At 37.6% G+C, this 17291-nt stretch overlaps 1 protein-coding gene across 1 annotated transcript; it reads right to left on the bottom strand.

Moving 5' to 3' along the window:
- Positions 1-630: 630 nt before the first annotated feature.
- Dim1 (thioredoxin-like protein Dim1) lies at positions 631-15699 on the bottom strand. Its single transcript, XM_071664218.1, has 2 exons — positions 15361-15699; positions 631-1598 (listed from the first exon to the last, which is right to left on the bottom strand). Exons 1-2 carry the CDS (start codon positions 15436-15438, stop codon positions 1248-1250), a joined length of 429 nt encoding a protein of 142 aa, XP_071520319.1. The 5' UTR covers positions 15439-15699; the 3' UTR covers positions 631-1247.
- Positions 15700-17291: the final 1592 nt, after the last annotated feature.

Here is a 17291-nt window from a genome sequence, read left to right as displayed (position 1 = left end):
ACCTCGCAAACGCGGGAGACAGCGACAAAGTATAATAAAAAAATATAATACTTTAGTAGTTGCTTGACAAGCTTGTGTCCCCACACCACTAGCTAGACCATGCAATACTCAGCAAGCTGTTGCATCACATGATTATTGTGCGGCCATCAGCAACTCCAGGGTGGGCCATTTTGATACCTGCTTCTTTCCCCATATGTCGAAGCTTTGGCACTCTCTGCCATCTCATGTCTTTCCCAGTAACTAAGACCTGGCACATTTCAAAAGAAAGGTTTTCACTTTCTCAAAAATTCGTGAATACTTTCCCGTCTTTTTTTCCCATGATGAAAGTACAGAAACAAAGCAAGTCACACTTACAATTCTGCTGGTGGAAATTTTACATAAGGAAGAGAAGGGCATGTTATCGCATAACCTGCCTGATTGTTGTGGTTGGTAATCTAATTACATATGATATAAAAAGCTACCCTACACAGTACATCTTGGCACTAGAAAAAATTGAAGAATTGTTGACAGTTACTTTAAACAGTACATCTTTGCACCGGAAATATACATTAGAATTTTGACAAGTTCAGTGAGTACTTATAATGTAGTTCAACTCGTATAAAATTATACATTGTGAAAATGAAACTTAAATGGTTGTTATGATTTATTCAAACAGCTATCAGGTCCCCTTGGCAATACTGATACTTATAATCTGGCAAACTCAATAACTCAGCAACTGATTAACCACAAGCTTGCCAGATTTGAGACATTACAGTGCATACATTAGCATGAAAAGATCACATCATTGTGTTTCACCTACCTAATTTGAGCACAGTATCATGTACTCATTCCTCAGAATAATATTAAAGTATCATGAAATGGGAAAGTATGAATAACTTAAAACTTTTCTGCTATTTATTCATTCATACCTAAAGCATCTTTCAAAGCTGTGAGTGAAAGTCCATCACATAAATTTACTATGACATTAATTCAGGATTTTAAGTTCTCTGAATAATAAAGGACAAGGTTGGAACTTTCTGCCTCTGGTTTGCTTTTTCTATACACATTAAGCTTAGGTAAATGAGGTATTGCAATAACTACCTGCATTCTCTAATAATGAGCTCATGTCCAAAAAAAATAATCCCAACATATTTTAAATTGTAATTTCATAACACTAACTAATCTTGTTTTTAATAGGAAAAGATTTATATCAAAAAATTACAAACTACATATTTTTCTTTTAAAAAATCTACTAAAACTAACAGTATTCAATATCTGTATTTTGTTGAGTAATCTTTGGGTGATACCACCAAACCTCTCCCTTTCCTTGCACCACGGTACACTGTCTCTATAATATCAATCATTTCTTGCTTGTCTTCCAAAGCCCAGTTGATCTTGTTGTTGTTACCAGTTCCCAGATCAATCATAATGTGCTTGTTCCTAAAGAAAAACATACATGTGCAGGGATCATACAACTCATACATTTTATTGAAATCCGGAACTTCAGTTATGTCAACCAGATATATAACAGCGAAGTTTTTAACTTTTTCAGCAATGTTGTAAAGAACTTCGTCCATCTTCATGCATGTCGGATCCCAATCGTGACCAAAGCGAATCACCTGTGGAGAAGCCATCACATTACGTATACTATTCTTGTATGCAACAATACAGAAAGCAGTACAACTAACCTTAAAAACTGACTTTCTATGACAGAAATCCGATGAAATGCTGCCTATGAGTTACTTGCATGTCTAATTTTTACACCACAAAAAGTATTACTGTATTTTTAAACAAAAAGAGTGACAAGCCTTCAAACAGCAATGAAGTGTTCCAGTGTTTCATACTGTTTGCAATAACCTAATGTTAAGAATATACTGATCATGAAAGTATTCTACCAAGTAACAATGATCAACAAATTTTGACTTATGTTCTGGAGATGTAATTGTTTATCTTTCCAGACTTTGGGATGCTGAACATGAAGATGATTATGAAAACACTCAACTGGCTAAATTTTCCAAGAAAAATTCATTATCTTAAGTTTTTCACATATTACACACTATGGTGGTGATACAGAGCACAGTCACTGGTCTACCACAATCAAACAGGAAATCTCTTCATCTGCTGCTTGTATACAAGTCCTGGATCATCTCGTTACCGTCCAGCAATAGTCCACTAACATCAATGAACTCCATTTGCCCTGGTATTGTTTCTCTATCACTGAGATGTTCACCATGCTTATCACTCACTGCACCACAGTTAGCTGGAATAATACCAAGGTGAGAATGGAGAAAATGTATCCTTTAAAGACATGTTGCAGCCCATTTATTGACAGGATAACAGCAGGTTTCCCACAAGTTCCTTGTAGCTATCATCCTTGATATTTCCTAGAAAGTTGGCTACAACCAGCCAGATGGCATTCCACTGTCTTATCATTACCACACTGAGGATGCAGCTGAACTGCTCGTCTCTGAAAGCTCATGGATCTGTGGAAAGACAATCGCACCCTCCTTGATTTTCACCCCACTGAGCCTTGGAATTTCCCATTGAGGTACCTAAACATTGGCCCATTTTTATCCATACCCTTATGTGAGTTTTTCATAACATGCAATAATAGTAGCACAATCTTGCTGGATTCTACCAGCATTTGGTACTGTTCGTTTTTTGTTCCTGGTTCCACAACTGTCAGGAAGCCCAGTCCCTCATTTTGTAATGGGAAATGTTTGTTCAACTACCCCACTCGCACTTGAAACAGCAAACTGTGAGTAGCCCTGCTGCAGTCCAAGCATGATAGCAATAATCATAGCTGCCACAAAGCTGCCATTATTATTTCTTGTAATCTAAACAGTTCAAAAGATGTCTCATGTTGTTATATGATCCCTTCATATGGACTACATGAACAACTGGAATGGATAACATGTTGCCATCATGCAGCAAAACAGATGTGAAACTCAACTTTGACCACTCAATAAAAGGTCTCCACACCTCATGGTTATGATTAACACTGAGGGTTGCCATCGGGCCAAATACATTGCTTCAGGCAACAAGGTTACCTTCCATCTTAAATAATGGAGTGAAATCTTTCTGCCAGGCAAGAAATACAGACACTGTCATATCATTCAATGAGATTTCATGGCTGCAGTCTCAAGCCAAACAATAATGCCTTACTCTTTGACAATTCCAGATGTCAGCCAAGGTCACTCAATTCATTCTGCATGAACCTGTGTGGTTCAATCACAATAGGTATAAAATCAAGAACTCTCAATGTTACTGGCTCATGCCTCATAAATTTTGTCATCCTATTCATCCTCCAATTCTAGAAAAGATCAGATTGAGGGTTCCAGAATGGGTCCTTCAATGTACTAGAAATATCAGATGGTATATTCAGAATAGCTTAAGGTCCACTTTTTTTCTTCTTAGATATACCTTGCCAGATTGGAGGCACCAAGCAGAAATAAGTCACTGACATGATCTGTCAGCTACCTCCACACCATGGGCCCGGCAAAAAGCATCTTTCATATTTGACAATTCAACCAGCAGTGAAGGATTATTCCACTAGCATTGTATCATACATGTGGGGCCCAACTCTTCTTGTCCCCAGCCTTACAGAGTATCAGCACTTGGAACCATAAGCAGCAAGTAAGTTAATTAAGAAACTGTCTTGCATTATGATTACAAAATTTAAGGCAACTTCAGCTCGAATACAGACAACAACTTCATGAAAAGAGCACAGCACAAATAAAAATGTTAGGGTATGAAAAATGACTAGGCAATGAGAAACATGTGTGCACCAAGTAGATTCCCCACAAGGAAATGATAAGCAGCAAGTAGGGCAATACAATACCTGGGTGCTGATTGCATCATCAACTTCCTGCCCTCAGGGTTGCCTTTTCTTTCCTTAAATTGCAAAATGACAAAACTAGTGCAGTTCATACATATTGGGACACACTCCATATCTTCAAAACTAGAGCCAACTAACAATTTTAAGCATCATTCATGCTCAGATCCCCAAATTAAAATACCTCAATTCATTTTTGAAACATATTGGCTACTGATCAGTGAAATCCTTCAAACTATTTAGCTAACCTTTATTCTTTACTGCCATTACTATTTTTCATACAGTCAAAGGCTCCAGTCAAAAGATGAAACATTCTCAATGAAGTCATGCCTCAGAAAAAAAAGAGAGAGTGGGTAAAGAAACAGAAGATGGTCATACAGTAGTCAAGCCTCGCACATAATGATGATTTTCTCCTCTCACATTCACCCTCTCATCATCATACTCAACCTAAAAACTTTAAAGATATAAAAACATCTCACTTTACTTGAGTAAACCTTAGGGTGGTGTTCTGCACTTTTCATATTATGCACACTCACAAAAAGCAGACAGAAGTCCTGATTCATTCCTGAAGTCCTGGTATGCAACTGGTTAATGCTGTACAGAGACATCTATCTCTGCCTCTCATGACATAGGGCCCAGTAAAGCTTTGTTCAGGAATGTCCTGGAACGTTAGTCAACAACTGTAATACGTCTTTCGAATGAAATTCTTTTGCAATACACATATGACATCCATACAACTGTGTGGATAGGTTACATTTCCAGATCAGCCATGAGAATAGACACACTGATTGCACTAAAAATTATTTTCCTTTTAAAATGAAGGTAAATCATCAACCCATATATATCAAAGTTGTTCCATTTGACCGTAAAAACAAACATCTCATCACAAATAAAGACAAGATATTATTTCAGCAAAAATGAGGGAATGGATAACACATTCTCATCATCAAAATCACTCAGCCTCCCTGGACAAAAGGATTTAAAAGTTAAAATAACTAAACTAACAATGATCCAGGCATGACTGCAAAAGGTAACATAATCCGATTTATATCAACAATTACCATTTTCTATCTTCTTTTCTGCTGAGTTTTCATTCTATCCTCTTATGTAGTATTCGTACATCATCAGCATTTTCATATTTTAATGATGACGTTTCACCACACATATCTGAGGCTTCTTCAGATCTGTGTGAACAAACATGAAATATTAAGGAACACAACTGCAGATGCATACCATTTAATAAAACTGACAATCATATTACAATATCACCTTATACACCAAATGCGTCAACTATTACCTTTTAATGGAAGATATGACCCCAGCCTTTATCAAATCCCTTACTAATCTGAACTTTTCTCAGATGTTTAATGATTCGCCAATCATAAGAACAAGTACTCATACATGACATTGTGCTTGCCATAAAAATGAATCACCCACTCTTAATTGTTAAAGTTACTGTAACTCTATGCAAAGACATACAAACGAGAAAGTGCGGAAGAGGATGAATGAGTTGGAAATGAAATGCTTGAGGATAATATGCGGTGTGAGGAGAATTGACCAAGTAAGAAATGATAGGGTAAGAGAGAAATGCAGTAATAAGAAGAGTATGGATGAGAGCTGCTAAAGAGGGTGTACTGAAATGGTTTGGACATGTGGAGAACATGATGGAGACAAAGCTGACAGAAAGGGTATATGTGTCAAAAAAAGGAGGGGTAAACAAGGGGAAGACTGAACTCGAGATGGAAGAAAGAACAATACATGGTTCTCAGTGATCTGGGTTTGAAAATGTAGGGGGATATAAAGAAGGCAAGAGATAGCAGTTAACAGGTTTTGAGTGATTAGGGCCTGAAAATGCACGGGGGATGTAGAGTGTGCATGAGATAGATTTAAAATAAGCAATGTAGTTCCCTTATGTTTCCTCCCTTCAAAGTTTTGCATGTATTACAGTACAGGTACTTGCAAATAGATTTTATTTCAATAATGCATATACTGTCATGCACCACTTAAGAACTACAATAGCAGTTATTCCCTGTAATTTACCTGGCAGTTTTCAGAGGTCTTTCAACCCAAGAGGAGTTCAAGCTGCAGTACTGAATCACTGGTCGATCAAGCTCTTGGAAGCTCCAGCCCACAGGCCCTTGTAACCACCATAGCCCGGCTCTTCTGGTACACTTTGTAAATACTCATCCAGGGCCTCCTTATATTCTTTTTACTGAACATCCCGTCATGTTTCTGATGACTGTAGGCAAGGTGTTGACTAATCTCTGGCCCTGAATGTTCATGGTATTTTCTCTTATTGTACTTATTACACCTTTGGATATTTAGGGTAAAATTTCAATCCCTTAACTCTCACAAGTGGATATTTACATAAACTGAGCAAACCCTCGGGGCATAAATTTATTCATGAAGTTTGTGCCTTCATTTCAAGGTAGTTTGCCATGCCTGGATACCATGCCTGGATACCATGCTGCCAAGTTGACAGTGTGTGATAAATATCAGGCTTCACAGTCACATTTTACTTATTAAAGTGAATGTAATTTTGTTATTCAGGGAAGAAGCCAGAACTACAATTTTATAATAAAAAAATTATCTTGTACCATAAAACTAACTTATACCAAGTGTTTAAGTGTAAGGTATCGATCTTTACCACTTTTGTCAAAATCTATCAACTAGAACTAAGGGACCCTATGGCAACCCAAACTAGAAAGCAAACCCCTCCACTTAAAGCTTTGCTTAGATTAAAAATCCACTTGGTGTTTTGTTCAAATTCTAAAGTGCCTCATAGGGTTTCTATATCAATTCTAAAACAACGCCTCTACAGAATGTCAATGAAACATGAGGTGGTGTGAAACAAAAAATGGGAAAAAAATCATAAACAACTGACGGTATCATTCTCTGCACAACCACATGTCTTTGTGCACCAGAAACATGGAGTCTTTCTATTTAGCTTCACTTTAGCATTACACAATGGAGACTGTTGCCTTAATATGTAAATGATGAACTAAGAGGAAGGATACAGTGTTATGGCCATCAAATGGATGTAATGGTTCTAAAATAGTATAAATGTAATCTTCACAAGTTCAAACACTTCTTCCATGCTGAAATGACACAAAGCCCGTAATCACTTATACTTCACAAAACCTATTTATCAATTAACCCAACTTCAAAACCCATCCTTCATAACCCCTTCACAATAACTTAATCGAATCACAAGAGAAGCCAGCCCAGGAAATCTAAGTGGGTCCCCAAGATCATGGCTTATCAAAAAATCTTGAGAAATATTTCAGTCATCAATCAACTGGGAATATCAAATAAAAAGGATAAAATGGGTAAAACACCCTTATTTGCTGCTGTACAGACGTTCAAATTTGGTGAGCTGCATGAGCTCAGCATAACACTTGTCTGTAGAATTTTGCTGAATCGTAAATCTCTGTCTCTTCTCTGTCACCGTCAATGGATTACTGATACACAAAGAACTTTTCCCAGTGCTATCAGTTCAACATTTACAGAATCAATATCATCATAATCAGTACCACAGAAACCATCATAATTAGCCAGCCACTAATTGAAGTGTACACCAGGGGCCCTCCCCCATCATAAACAACTGAGTCACTTCGATTCTTTCCTGTTCCCATTTGTAGTTGCCTGTAACATAAGGCATCTCTACATACAGTAACAATAAAGGCATGCATTAAATTCAAAAGTCAGTGGGAAAATACAACCTGTAGAAGTAAGGCAAGGGTCCCAACAGGGTAGGACATTATGTTCTATAGGTAATCATTTGCTCTAAAATACTTCCCAGTGCTAATTACTGCTGCCTGTGATATAAAACACCTTTGCATAACATAAAGCATGCCTCTGAATACAGATGAAGGCAGAGGAGGCAAGCCATATAAGTCCAGATAGGGTCTCTATACCACAAACTGACATACAAGACAGGTCCTATGGTTACTAATGAAATCCAACTTAAATCAGTGCTAAAGAAAAAGCACATACTCTTAATCAATAATCTATCCAGAAAACAACAAATCAATAAAAGTAAATCAAAGATCCCGATGCTTGAATATGAGCATCTACTTTCTGATAAACTACTAAAATATCAGGAACCTATGATAATCTCCCATAATAACTGAAATGATTGTGGAAATACATCATTAAGTTTGTTTGCTGATGGGGATTGCATACCCACTGACTGTAACATCTGTTGACATCCAGCGCCATTTATATGGAAGTCCATCATAGGTTCAACTAGTATACTTTGACTAGAATACTAATCATTAAGATAAATCTTGTCTTTTAGGAAGGTAAGGTGAAGTTTTCACTGGTTGTATTTACAACTTTTGCACTTATCAAACCATTTTCTAAAATACTACCATGTATCTCCATATTTAATGTCATCAAGTATGAAAGATGAAATATATAAAATCTCCAAAGGCATTTATAATCCCAACAAACTCTATAAAGCACTTGTAACATAAAAAGCCATTTCCTAAAAAGGGTGTTTTGATGCTGAGCTAAAACAGACTTTCATTCTGCATTTTTTGGTATAAGTTTATTTTAGCTCCACATCACTAACAGTTTTGCATATCTACATTTTGTTTTGCAATTCTTATGTTGTGTTTAAAGAATAAAATAAAACAGTTGTGGAGCATGATTTATACCATTATAATTCATTAATCATCATTAATAAGATGATTTGGTTTGCACACATCAGCAAAAATAAGTAATACACATGTAAAATATCAAAAGAACTTATAAAAAACTCACCTAGTAGCAAAAATAATAAAAATAGACCAACATTATATTCTTGTCTCCCTAAACAATGAAATCTAAAGAAACAGAAGGAGACTGAAGTATGGTCAGTGAAATAAACCTGTAATACTTTCAGCAATCTGGTCATATACTGAAATTTATGTTTATAATAACAGTTTAATGCTTTTGTGTGCACATTTTTATAATTATGTTTCACAATCTTCATAATGATGATGCAGCATATTTCCATCCATGTAAGGGGAGGTTCTACAAAACCTGGTAAGTCATCCAGTGGTGGACAAGTTCTAAGTTTAAGAGTGCTGTTGCTACTGTTAACAATAATTTAGGAATGTGGAATTTTACTCTTTCACTATTGACATTTTTTTTTATCATACTTTGTCGCTGTCTCCCGCGATAGCAAGGTACCGCAAGGAAACAGACGAAAGAATGGCCTAACCCAAGCACATGTATAAACATACACGTCCACACACATGCACATATACATACCTATACATCTCAACGCATACATACATATACATGCACAGACATATACACACATGTACATAATTCATACTGTCTGCCCTTATCAATTCCCAGTGCCACCCCGCCACACATGAAATGACAACCCCCTCCCCCCGCATGTGCACGAGGTAGTGCTAGGAAGAGACAACAAAGGCCACATTCGTTCACACTCAGTCTCTAGCTGTCATGTATAATGCACCAAAACCACAGCTCCCTTTCCACATCCAGGCCCCACAAAAGTTTCCATTGTTTACCCCAGACGCTTCACATGCCCTGGTTCAATCCATTGACAGCATGTCGACCCTGGTGTACCACATCGTTCCAATTCACTCTATTCCTTACAAGCCTTTCACCCTCCTGCATGTTCAGGCCCCGATCACTCAAAATCATTTTCACTCCATCTTTCCACCTCCAATTTGGTCTCCCACTTCTCCTCATTCCCTCTAACTCTGAAACATATATCCTCTTGGTCAATCTTTCCTCGCTCATTCTCTCCATGTAACCAAACCATTTCAAAACACCCTCTTATGCTCTCTCAACTACACTCTTTTTATTACCACACATCTCTCTTACCCTTTCATTACTTACTCGATCAAACCACCTCACACCAAATATTGTCATCAAACATCTCATTTCCAGCACATCCACCCTCCTTCGCACAACTCTATCTATAGCCCACGCCTCGCAACCATATAACATTGTTGAAACCACTGTTCCTTCAAACATACCCATTTTTACTTTCTAAGATAAGGTTCTCGACTTCCACGCATTTTTCAGCGCTACCAGAACTTTCACCCCCCTCCCCCACCGTATGATTCACTTCCACTTCCATGGTTCCATCCGCTGCCAAATCCACTCCCAGATATCTAAAACACTTCACTTCCTCCAGTTTTTCTCCATTCAAACTTACCTCCCAACTGACTTGTCCCTCAAGCCCACTCTACCTAATAACCTTGCTCTTATTCACATTTACTCTCAGCTTCCTTCTTTCACACACTTTACCAAACTCAGTCACCAGCTTCTGCAGTTTCTCACATGAATCAGCCACCAGCGCTGTATCATCAGCGAACAACAACTGACTCCCTTCCCAAGCTCTCTCATTCACAACAGACAGCATACTTGCCCCTCTTTCCAAAACTCTTGCATTCACCTCCCTAACAACCCCATCCATAAACAAATTAAACAACCATGGAGACATCATGCACCCCTGCCGCAAACCTACATTCACCGAGAACCAATCACTTTCCTCTCTTCCTACACGTACACATGCCTTACATCCTAAATAAAAACTTTGCACTGCTTCTAACAACTTACCCCCCCCACACCATATTTTCTTAATACCTTCCACAGAGCATCTCTATCAACTCTATCATATGCCTTCTCCAGATCCATAAATACCACATGCAAATCCATTTGCTTTTCTAAGCATTTCTCACATACATTTTTCAAAGCAAACACCTGATCCACACATCCTCTACCACTTCTGAAACCACACTGCTCTTCCCTAATCTGATGCTCTGTACATGCCTTCACCCTCTCAATCAATACCCTCCCATATAATTTACCAGGAATACTCAACAAACTTATACCTCTGTAATTTGAGCACTCACTCTTATCCCCTTTGCCTTTGTACAATGGCACTATGCAAGCATTCCACCAGCCCTCAGGCACCTCACCATGAGTCATACATACATTAAATAACCTTAACCAACTGGTCAACAATACAGTCACCCCTTTTTTAATAAATTCCACTGCAATACCATCCAAACCCACTGCCTTGCCGGCTTTCATCTTCCGCAAAGCTTTTACTACCTCTTCTCTGTTTACCAAATCATTTTCCCTAACCCTCTCAGTTTGTACACCACCTCGACCAAAAACACCCTATTTCTGCCACTCTATTATCAAAAACATTCAACAAACCTTCAAAATACTCACTCCATCTCCTTTTCACATCACCACTACTTGTTATCACCTCCCCATTAGGCCCCTTCACTGATGTTCCCATTTGTTCCCCTGTCATAATTATGCACTTTATTTACCTCCTTCCAAAACATCTTTTTATATTTTTTTCTATTTCTATTTTGCTTTGTCGCTGTCTCCCGTGTTAGCGAGGTTGCGCAAGGAAACAGACGAAAGAATGGCCCAACCCACCCACATACACACTTGCCGCACTTTATTTACCTCCTTCCAAAACATTTTTTTATTCTCCCTAACATTTATTAATACTCTCTCACCCCAACTCTCGTTTGCCCTCTTTTTCGCCTCTTGCACCTTTCTCTTGACCTCCTGTCTCTTCCTTTTATACATCTCCCACTCATTTGCATTATTTCCCTGCAAAAATTGTCCAAATGCTTCTCTCTTCTCTTTCACTAATAATCTTACTTCTTCATCCCATCACTCACTACCCTTTCTAATCTGCCCACCTCCTATGCTTCTCATGCCACAAGCATCTTTTGCACAAGCCATCACTGCTTCCCTAAATACATCCCATTTCTCCCCCACTCCCCTTACCTCCTTTGTTCTCACCTTTTTCCATTCTGTACTCAGTCTCTCCTGGTACTTCCTCACACAAGTCTCCTTCCCAAGCTCACTTACTCTCACCACTCTCTTCACCCCAACCTTCTCTCTTCTTTTCTGAAATCCTCTACAAATCTTCACCTTTGCCTCCACAAGATAATGATCAGACATCCCTCCAGTTGCACCTCTCAGCACATTAACATCCAAAAGTCTCTCTTTTGCAATATTACAATACTCATTAATGGTAGAGATGGGGGAAATGTGGGATCAAATAATAACGATGAAAAGTGAAAGCATTGCTGTGTAAAATAACACCTATTGAAATAATAAAAGAAGCTAATTCCAGCAGTCAGATGCTGGAAGATCTGTGTGCAGTCCAACTATACACAGTCCTTCATTTCTCAACATACAGACCATTATTTTCAAAGCTGGTGGTTGACATCATGTACTGTAAGTAACGAAAGGAAAAACTTCCAAACTTACGGACAGAAGTAATAATATGGTTTCTAGAGGGTACCAACATCCCTAAACACATATTTTGATGACTTTTAGATAAAATTTCATACCTTTTTTTTATTGTCAATTTTGTTCTGATCCATAAATGCAGCAATGAATATTTTACATCTGGAAATAATTTGATCATACAGTAGGATTAAAAGCCTGTTTCTTGAAGGAGACATTGGAAAATCAATGAATTTCCTTTCATCTATATTAATTTCTTTTATCACTGACAATGAAATACATAATTTTATGAATAATGACATCATTATCAAAAGTGCACTTTGCCAAGGGTGTGAATTTAACAGTTTAGAGCTGTGACATCTTTCTCATGATCAAAAGGCCCTAGCTTCTTTAATGTATACAACTGTGTAACTAAGTGCCCACCCTCTACCACAGATATCCCTTTAAACAAGAACAAATTTCAGTTTCACTTTGATAAGACACAATGTACAGCAGCACAAGAACAGGAAAGTACCCTGCAGATTTAAGATGCTTTAAAAGGATCTCTTTTAGAGAAACCTCACAGGAAAAAAGTAAAAAGTTCTAATTTTAACCCTCTGCTGTAGCCTATGTTCAAATATCGGTTAAAAAAAAAAAAATATCAATTTGTCATCAAAAATTGAGTATTTCACCATAGAAAGACCTTGAAATTTCCAATTATCATTTTCCTTAGAATACATGAAACTTACCATACTTATAGAAAATATATAAGGTTTTGAAATGCCCATGCATAGGTGCAGGTCAGGTGGTAATGTCTACAACTAGGATTCAATTTTTCACTTCAAGATGACACCACTTATTGGACAACCACAGCCATTTTGTGTTGTGGGAGGAGCAATGTTTGAGCATAGGGTGCTTAAAACATTTTAATGAAGTCCATGGCATAACTGCACTTTCTACAGCAAAAGGGTTAAGCTACTTCTTCGCCTGCAGAGACAACAATCTTTTACATCTGGCTAGTGAAGAAAGATTAGCGTAAACAGCTATACTGGATTGGTTTAGTTTTTGATGGAAAGTGTTTCTACCTTGTCAAGAGCAACAGAAAGAAAAACAGGTGCCTATAAACAAAATGTGTGCCTTGATGTTCAGAAGAAATTACAGAGTATGGATGACAGAAGTAATATCTTGATACCTAACCTGTGGAATCACTCTTCAGGCAGTGTTATTTCCATTAAAAGGACTTCTTTCATCAATTTTTGTTGAACGAGAAAAATTATACTATTGGTAGTGAAGGAAACTCCTACATTTTCTCTACCCATTGATAATGAATATAGTCTCTTTGTACATTGATTTACTATCTGAATATAGCCCTAGAGAATCCAACTAAGTGTCAGGTGAATGTTTGATGACAGCTGTCTGCAGAACAGTCCTTTTTTCAAATGTCCTGACATGTAGTATAAGGACATTACAATGTCTTCGTGTTCTAGTCAAAAGACACATTGATAACACACTAACCAGCAGCACAAGAACAGAAAAGTACCCTGCAGATTTAAGATGCCTTAAGTGTAGCTTTTTCAGAGAAAGCTCACAGGACAAAAGTAAAAAGTTCTAATTTCAATCCTTTCCTGTAGCTTATGTTCAAATAGTGTTTTTTCCTAATTCAAAACTCTGCCTACTTACTTAAAACTTAAAATCATTGGAATACAAGGTGATACAACTAATTCTACATACTCAGTACCAATTCTGGGGATCTTAAAGGATCCAGAAGTACCATTTTTGTCAATATCTACCAAAAAGAAAACATGCATCCATAATCAGATATATTACATACAACCTAACCAACCTGGCAAAGTTAAAGAATAGGTATGTGCATTTTAAAAACAGCAGAATTTGAAAAACTGGTATCAATGAATTCCTTATACTGTGTAGAACTGATAGAGTTTGGGAATTTCAGGTGTAGCACCTCTAGCTCCATCAAACGTAAGTCTTGTAAAGTGGGCAGGTATTTGTAGAAGCAAATTGTGGAGTAAAAACATCAAAAATAATGGGTTAAGAGTGAAAGTAATGCAAGCATAAAACTTTTGTTCAAACCTAGCAAAAAGTAAATAAAGAGGAGGGATAACTATGAAATCTGGATGTCTTTTCTAATGTACTCATAGTACATGCAAGGACTGCATATGATACAAAAAAATCCAGCTTGTGCTTGTCCAGATTACACAAGAACTTTCCTCAATTTGTATGTTGACTATTTGAAGCTGTAATACAAGAAAACATGCCTGTACAGTCTACAAATGCCTAATTTTACTTATTTTACGAATTCCACTGAGTGCTGCCATGCGTTGTAAGTTATGAATCTGAGTTCTGCAAATATGTTCTGTGAATTCTGACATCTATATAGATTAAGGGCTCGAATTAATGCATTTGAGATTTGTTCCACTAGGTCACATTCCTATATCTCAATAAACATCTGAACTAACTGTTTACCTTTCTGAGAAAACAAATCACAGCACAATTGTTTTGAAAACAATTAAATTAACTCAAAAGACATCTGAAGTTATCCTTATCATATTCATTAGAACTACACTTTCCTTATATCTAACCCAACAATTTTCCTCTCCCACATAACCCAACAACAATAACTTATCAATCATAAAAGGATCGGTTTTTAGTGCATAACGGAAAATCTATTATTTTAAAATCACTTTCTACAGTGGCAACAATGCTACCTTGAGTCAAACATACACCATAATCCTACAAAAAGTGCATCCGTTTCCTTATGGTTTACCACAAACTCAACTTACCCTAACCTAGAACTGTTAAAACAAACAAAAATTTCATTAGTAGGTTGTCTCTTCTCCACTATTAAAGGTGTATTTCACCAATCTACAGTTAACCACTTTTGATATACGTTAACTTCGTTCATACATTCATCTGCTCCTGGGATCATAAGGTCAATAGCTGTGGACATTTTGGTGGTGCTCAGTCACAGGTAATGGCTTATTCTGAATAAAGTACCGGAAATTATGTTAAATCTTGTCCGCTAGAAAGGCTAAAATACGATTCTCACAGGTTCTGCATTTCCGATATCCTACAACAAATGATTGAAGTTCCGCTGATGTCAATTCTCTACATCCCGGTAATGCCATAAGTGCAAACAAAATCACTCAGTATTTAAAAGTATTTGCAATACAGTGCTAGAATATACTTTGACCCTATTATTCAACGTTAACATAACCCATACCACATCCCATAGTACCTTGATAAAGCAGAATCTCTTAACATTGTGCACTTCAATTAAAAAAAAAACCACTTACCACAACTCTATCTTCTTCACTAAGTATTGCTTGATCCACCTGCCACCCATTGTGAAGATGCTGAAGCATATACGACATTTTGGCTCAAATGAAGGAAGGGTTATCCTAGAGGATGACGCTTTGTTGTTATGATCCAACTGGTGGAAACGTTTCTAGAAGATTGTGACGTCACATAGTTGTCGCATGTCTTGATACGTGTAACTATTACCATCTATCGGCCGGAGGTCCATCAAAGGGCCTGAGCATCAAATCCTGTATTCTAAAATCCTAATTAAGATATATTTCGAAAATATTCTCGTCCTCACTTCATACATTCCTGCCCCAGCGGTTCAGTTCTCAATTGTGACCCACAGCGCTCAGGAAACTGAACACACCCAAAGGACGTGACCACAGAGGTCATATAGTGTGGTGATGTTTGTGTCTATGTTGGAGTAGCATAAAGCGACTGAGTAGAGCAGCAAATGTTTGGTGACTGCTACGTGTCCTGTCTTCATCAAGAAATATCTTCACTGTATAAATAGTTTTTCTTTAACAGGATTGTGAACACATGTTATGTTTTACCAATGAGAGTGGCTGAAAGCAATACTATACATAATTTTAGAGACGATAAATATATCGCTAAAAGTTCGCGCCTTAAATCATTTGCGCCTCTATATTTACAGATACAAATTAAAGGTTAATCCCTTTGAATTATCAGTATGCCTTCAAACGTTTACCACACTAATTTGTGAGTTTCTGATGTCATCCACTACCACCAACAGCTTCGAAAGAACCCAGTGGTCTATTGCTGTATGAATTCCTACGTATACTGTCTAAAAGAATTAGTCAAAATATGTTAATTTCTTTATGTTGAAGGCTCCAGTCACGGACAAAAGTCCACATCAAGGCCGGGTCTTATTCGAAATATAGAGAGAATTATGATCGGTAAAAGGTATGTAGGTATGTATATTTGCGTGTGTGGACGTGTGTATGTACATGTGTATGGGGGGGGGGGGGTTGGGCCATTTCTTTCGTCTGTTTCCTTGCGCTACCTCGCAAACGCGGGAGACAGCGACAAAGTATAAAAAAAAAAAAAAAAAAAAAAAAGGGAAAGACAAGGGAAAGTATTTACGAATTTTGGAGAAAGTGGAAAACCTGTCGTAAAATGTGCCAGGTCATAGGTGTTTGGAAAGAAATGAGAGGGTAGAGAGTTCCGAAGCTTCGACGTGTAGGGAAAGAAACAGGTATCAAAACGGCCCTCCCTTAAGCTGGCGATGGCCGCATAGTAAACATGTGATGCAGCAGGTTGCCGAGTATTGCGTGGTTTGGCTAATGGTGGGGGCACATAAGCAGCCAGCTCTTGGGAGCAAAAACCGAAATAATACCTATAGAGGACGGAAGTAAACCAACATCGCGGCGTAAGGCAAGGGGGGTCAAGAGAAGTTTCGACATCTGGAAAGGACACCCAGTTTCTTAAGAGGCAGGCTTAGTTATTCCTGTAATGTGGGGTTTCCAAGAAAGAGTGAATGTTACAGTAATTACCAAGTATATTCATTAAGTCAAGAGGTGAAATTACACAACCTTCAGAGAAGAGCTAAGAGTTGTGAGGAGTTTTCGAGAGATTTGGGTAGAAACTGGGTCTTGGAGGCATTAAACTTAACTAGATTTCGTCTACCCGCATTGGGATATCCTGTCCAAGTCTGAGTTTATTGAGAAAGCTGTGTCAAGACGAGAGGCAGATCGAGTGAGAAGGAGCGGAATTGAAGGATGTGGATGAATGCAGTGTTGAGTCGTCAGAGTATTTGATTACACAGGTCAACATTTTTTTTTCGACAAATTATAATAGGTGAATCTTGTAGCACTTTTTACGTTGAATTCGAATTTGTTTTTAGAATTTTTCACCTTGCATGATTTTTAAGCGTCAGAGCAATTAAATTTTAGTGTTTAATACT

Source organism: Panulirus ornatus, chromosome 8 (assembly GCF_036320965.1).
Source record: "Panulirus ornatus isolate Po-2019 chromosome 8, ASM3632096v1, whole genome shotgun sequence".
NCBI classification, from domain to species: domain Eukaryota; kingdom Metazoa; phylum Arthropoda; class Malacostraca; order Decapoda; family Palinuridae; genus Panulirus; species Panulirus ornatus.
The sequence above is the reverse complement of the archived record's forward strand: the minus strand, read 5'-3'. Positions and strand labels throughout refer to the sequence as shown.

Coding starts and splice junctions, on each gene's coding strand:
- Dim1 (XM_071664218.1), bottom strand. CDS start 15,438: ATGTCGTATATGCTTCAGCATCTTCACAATGGGTGGCAGGTGGATCAA. Junction 1,599..15,360: donor GTGAAGAAGATAGAGTTGTG/GTAAGTGGTTTT, acceptor GCTTCTCCACAG/GTGATTCGCTTTGGTCACGA.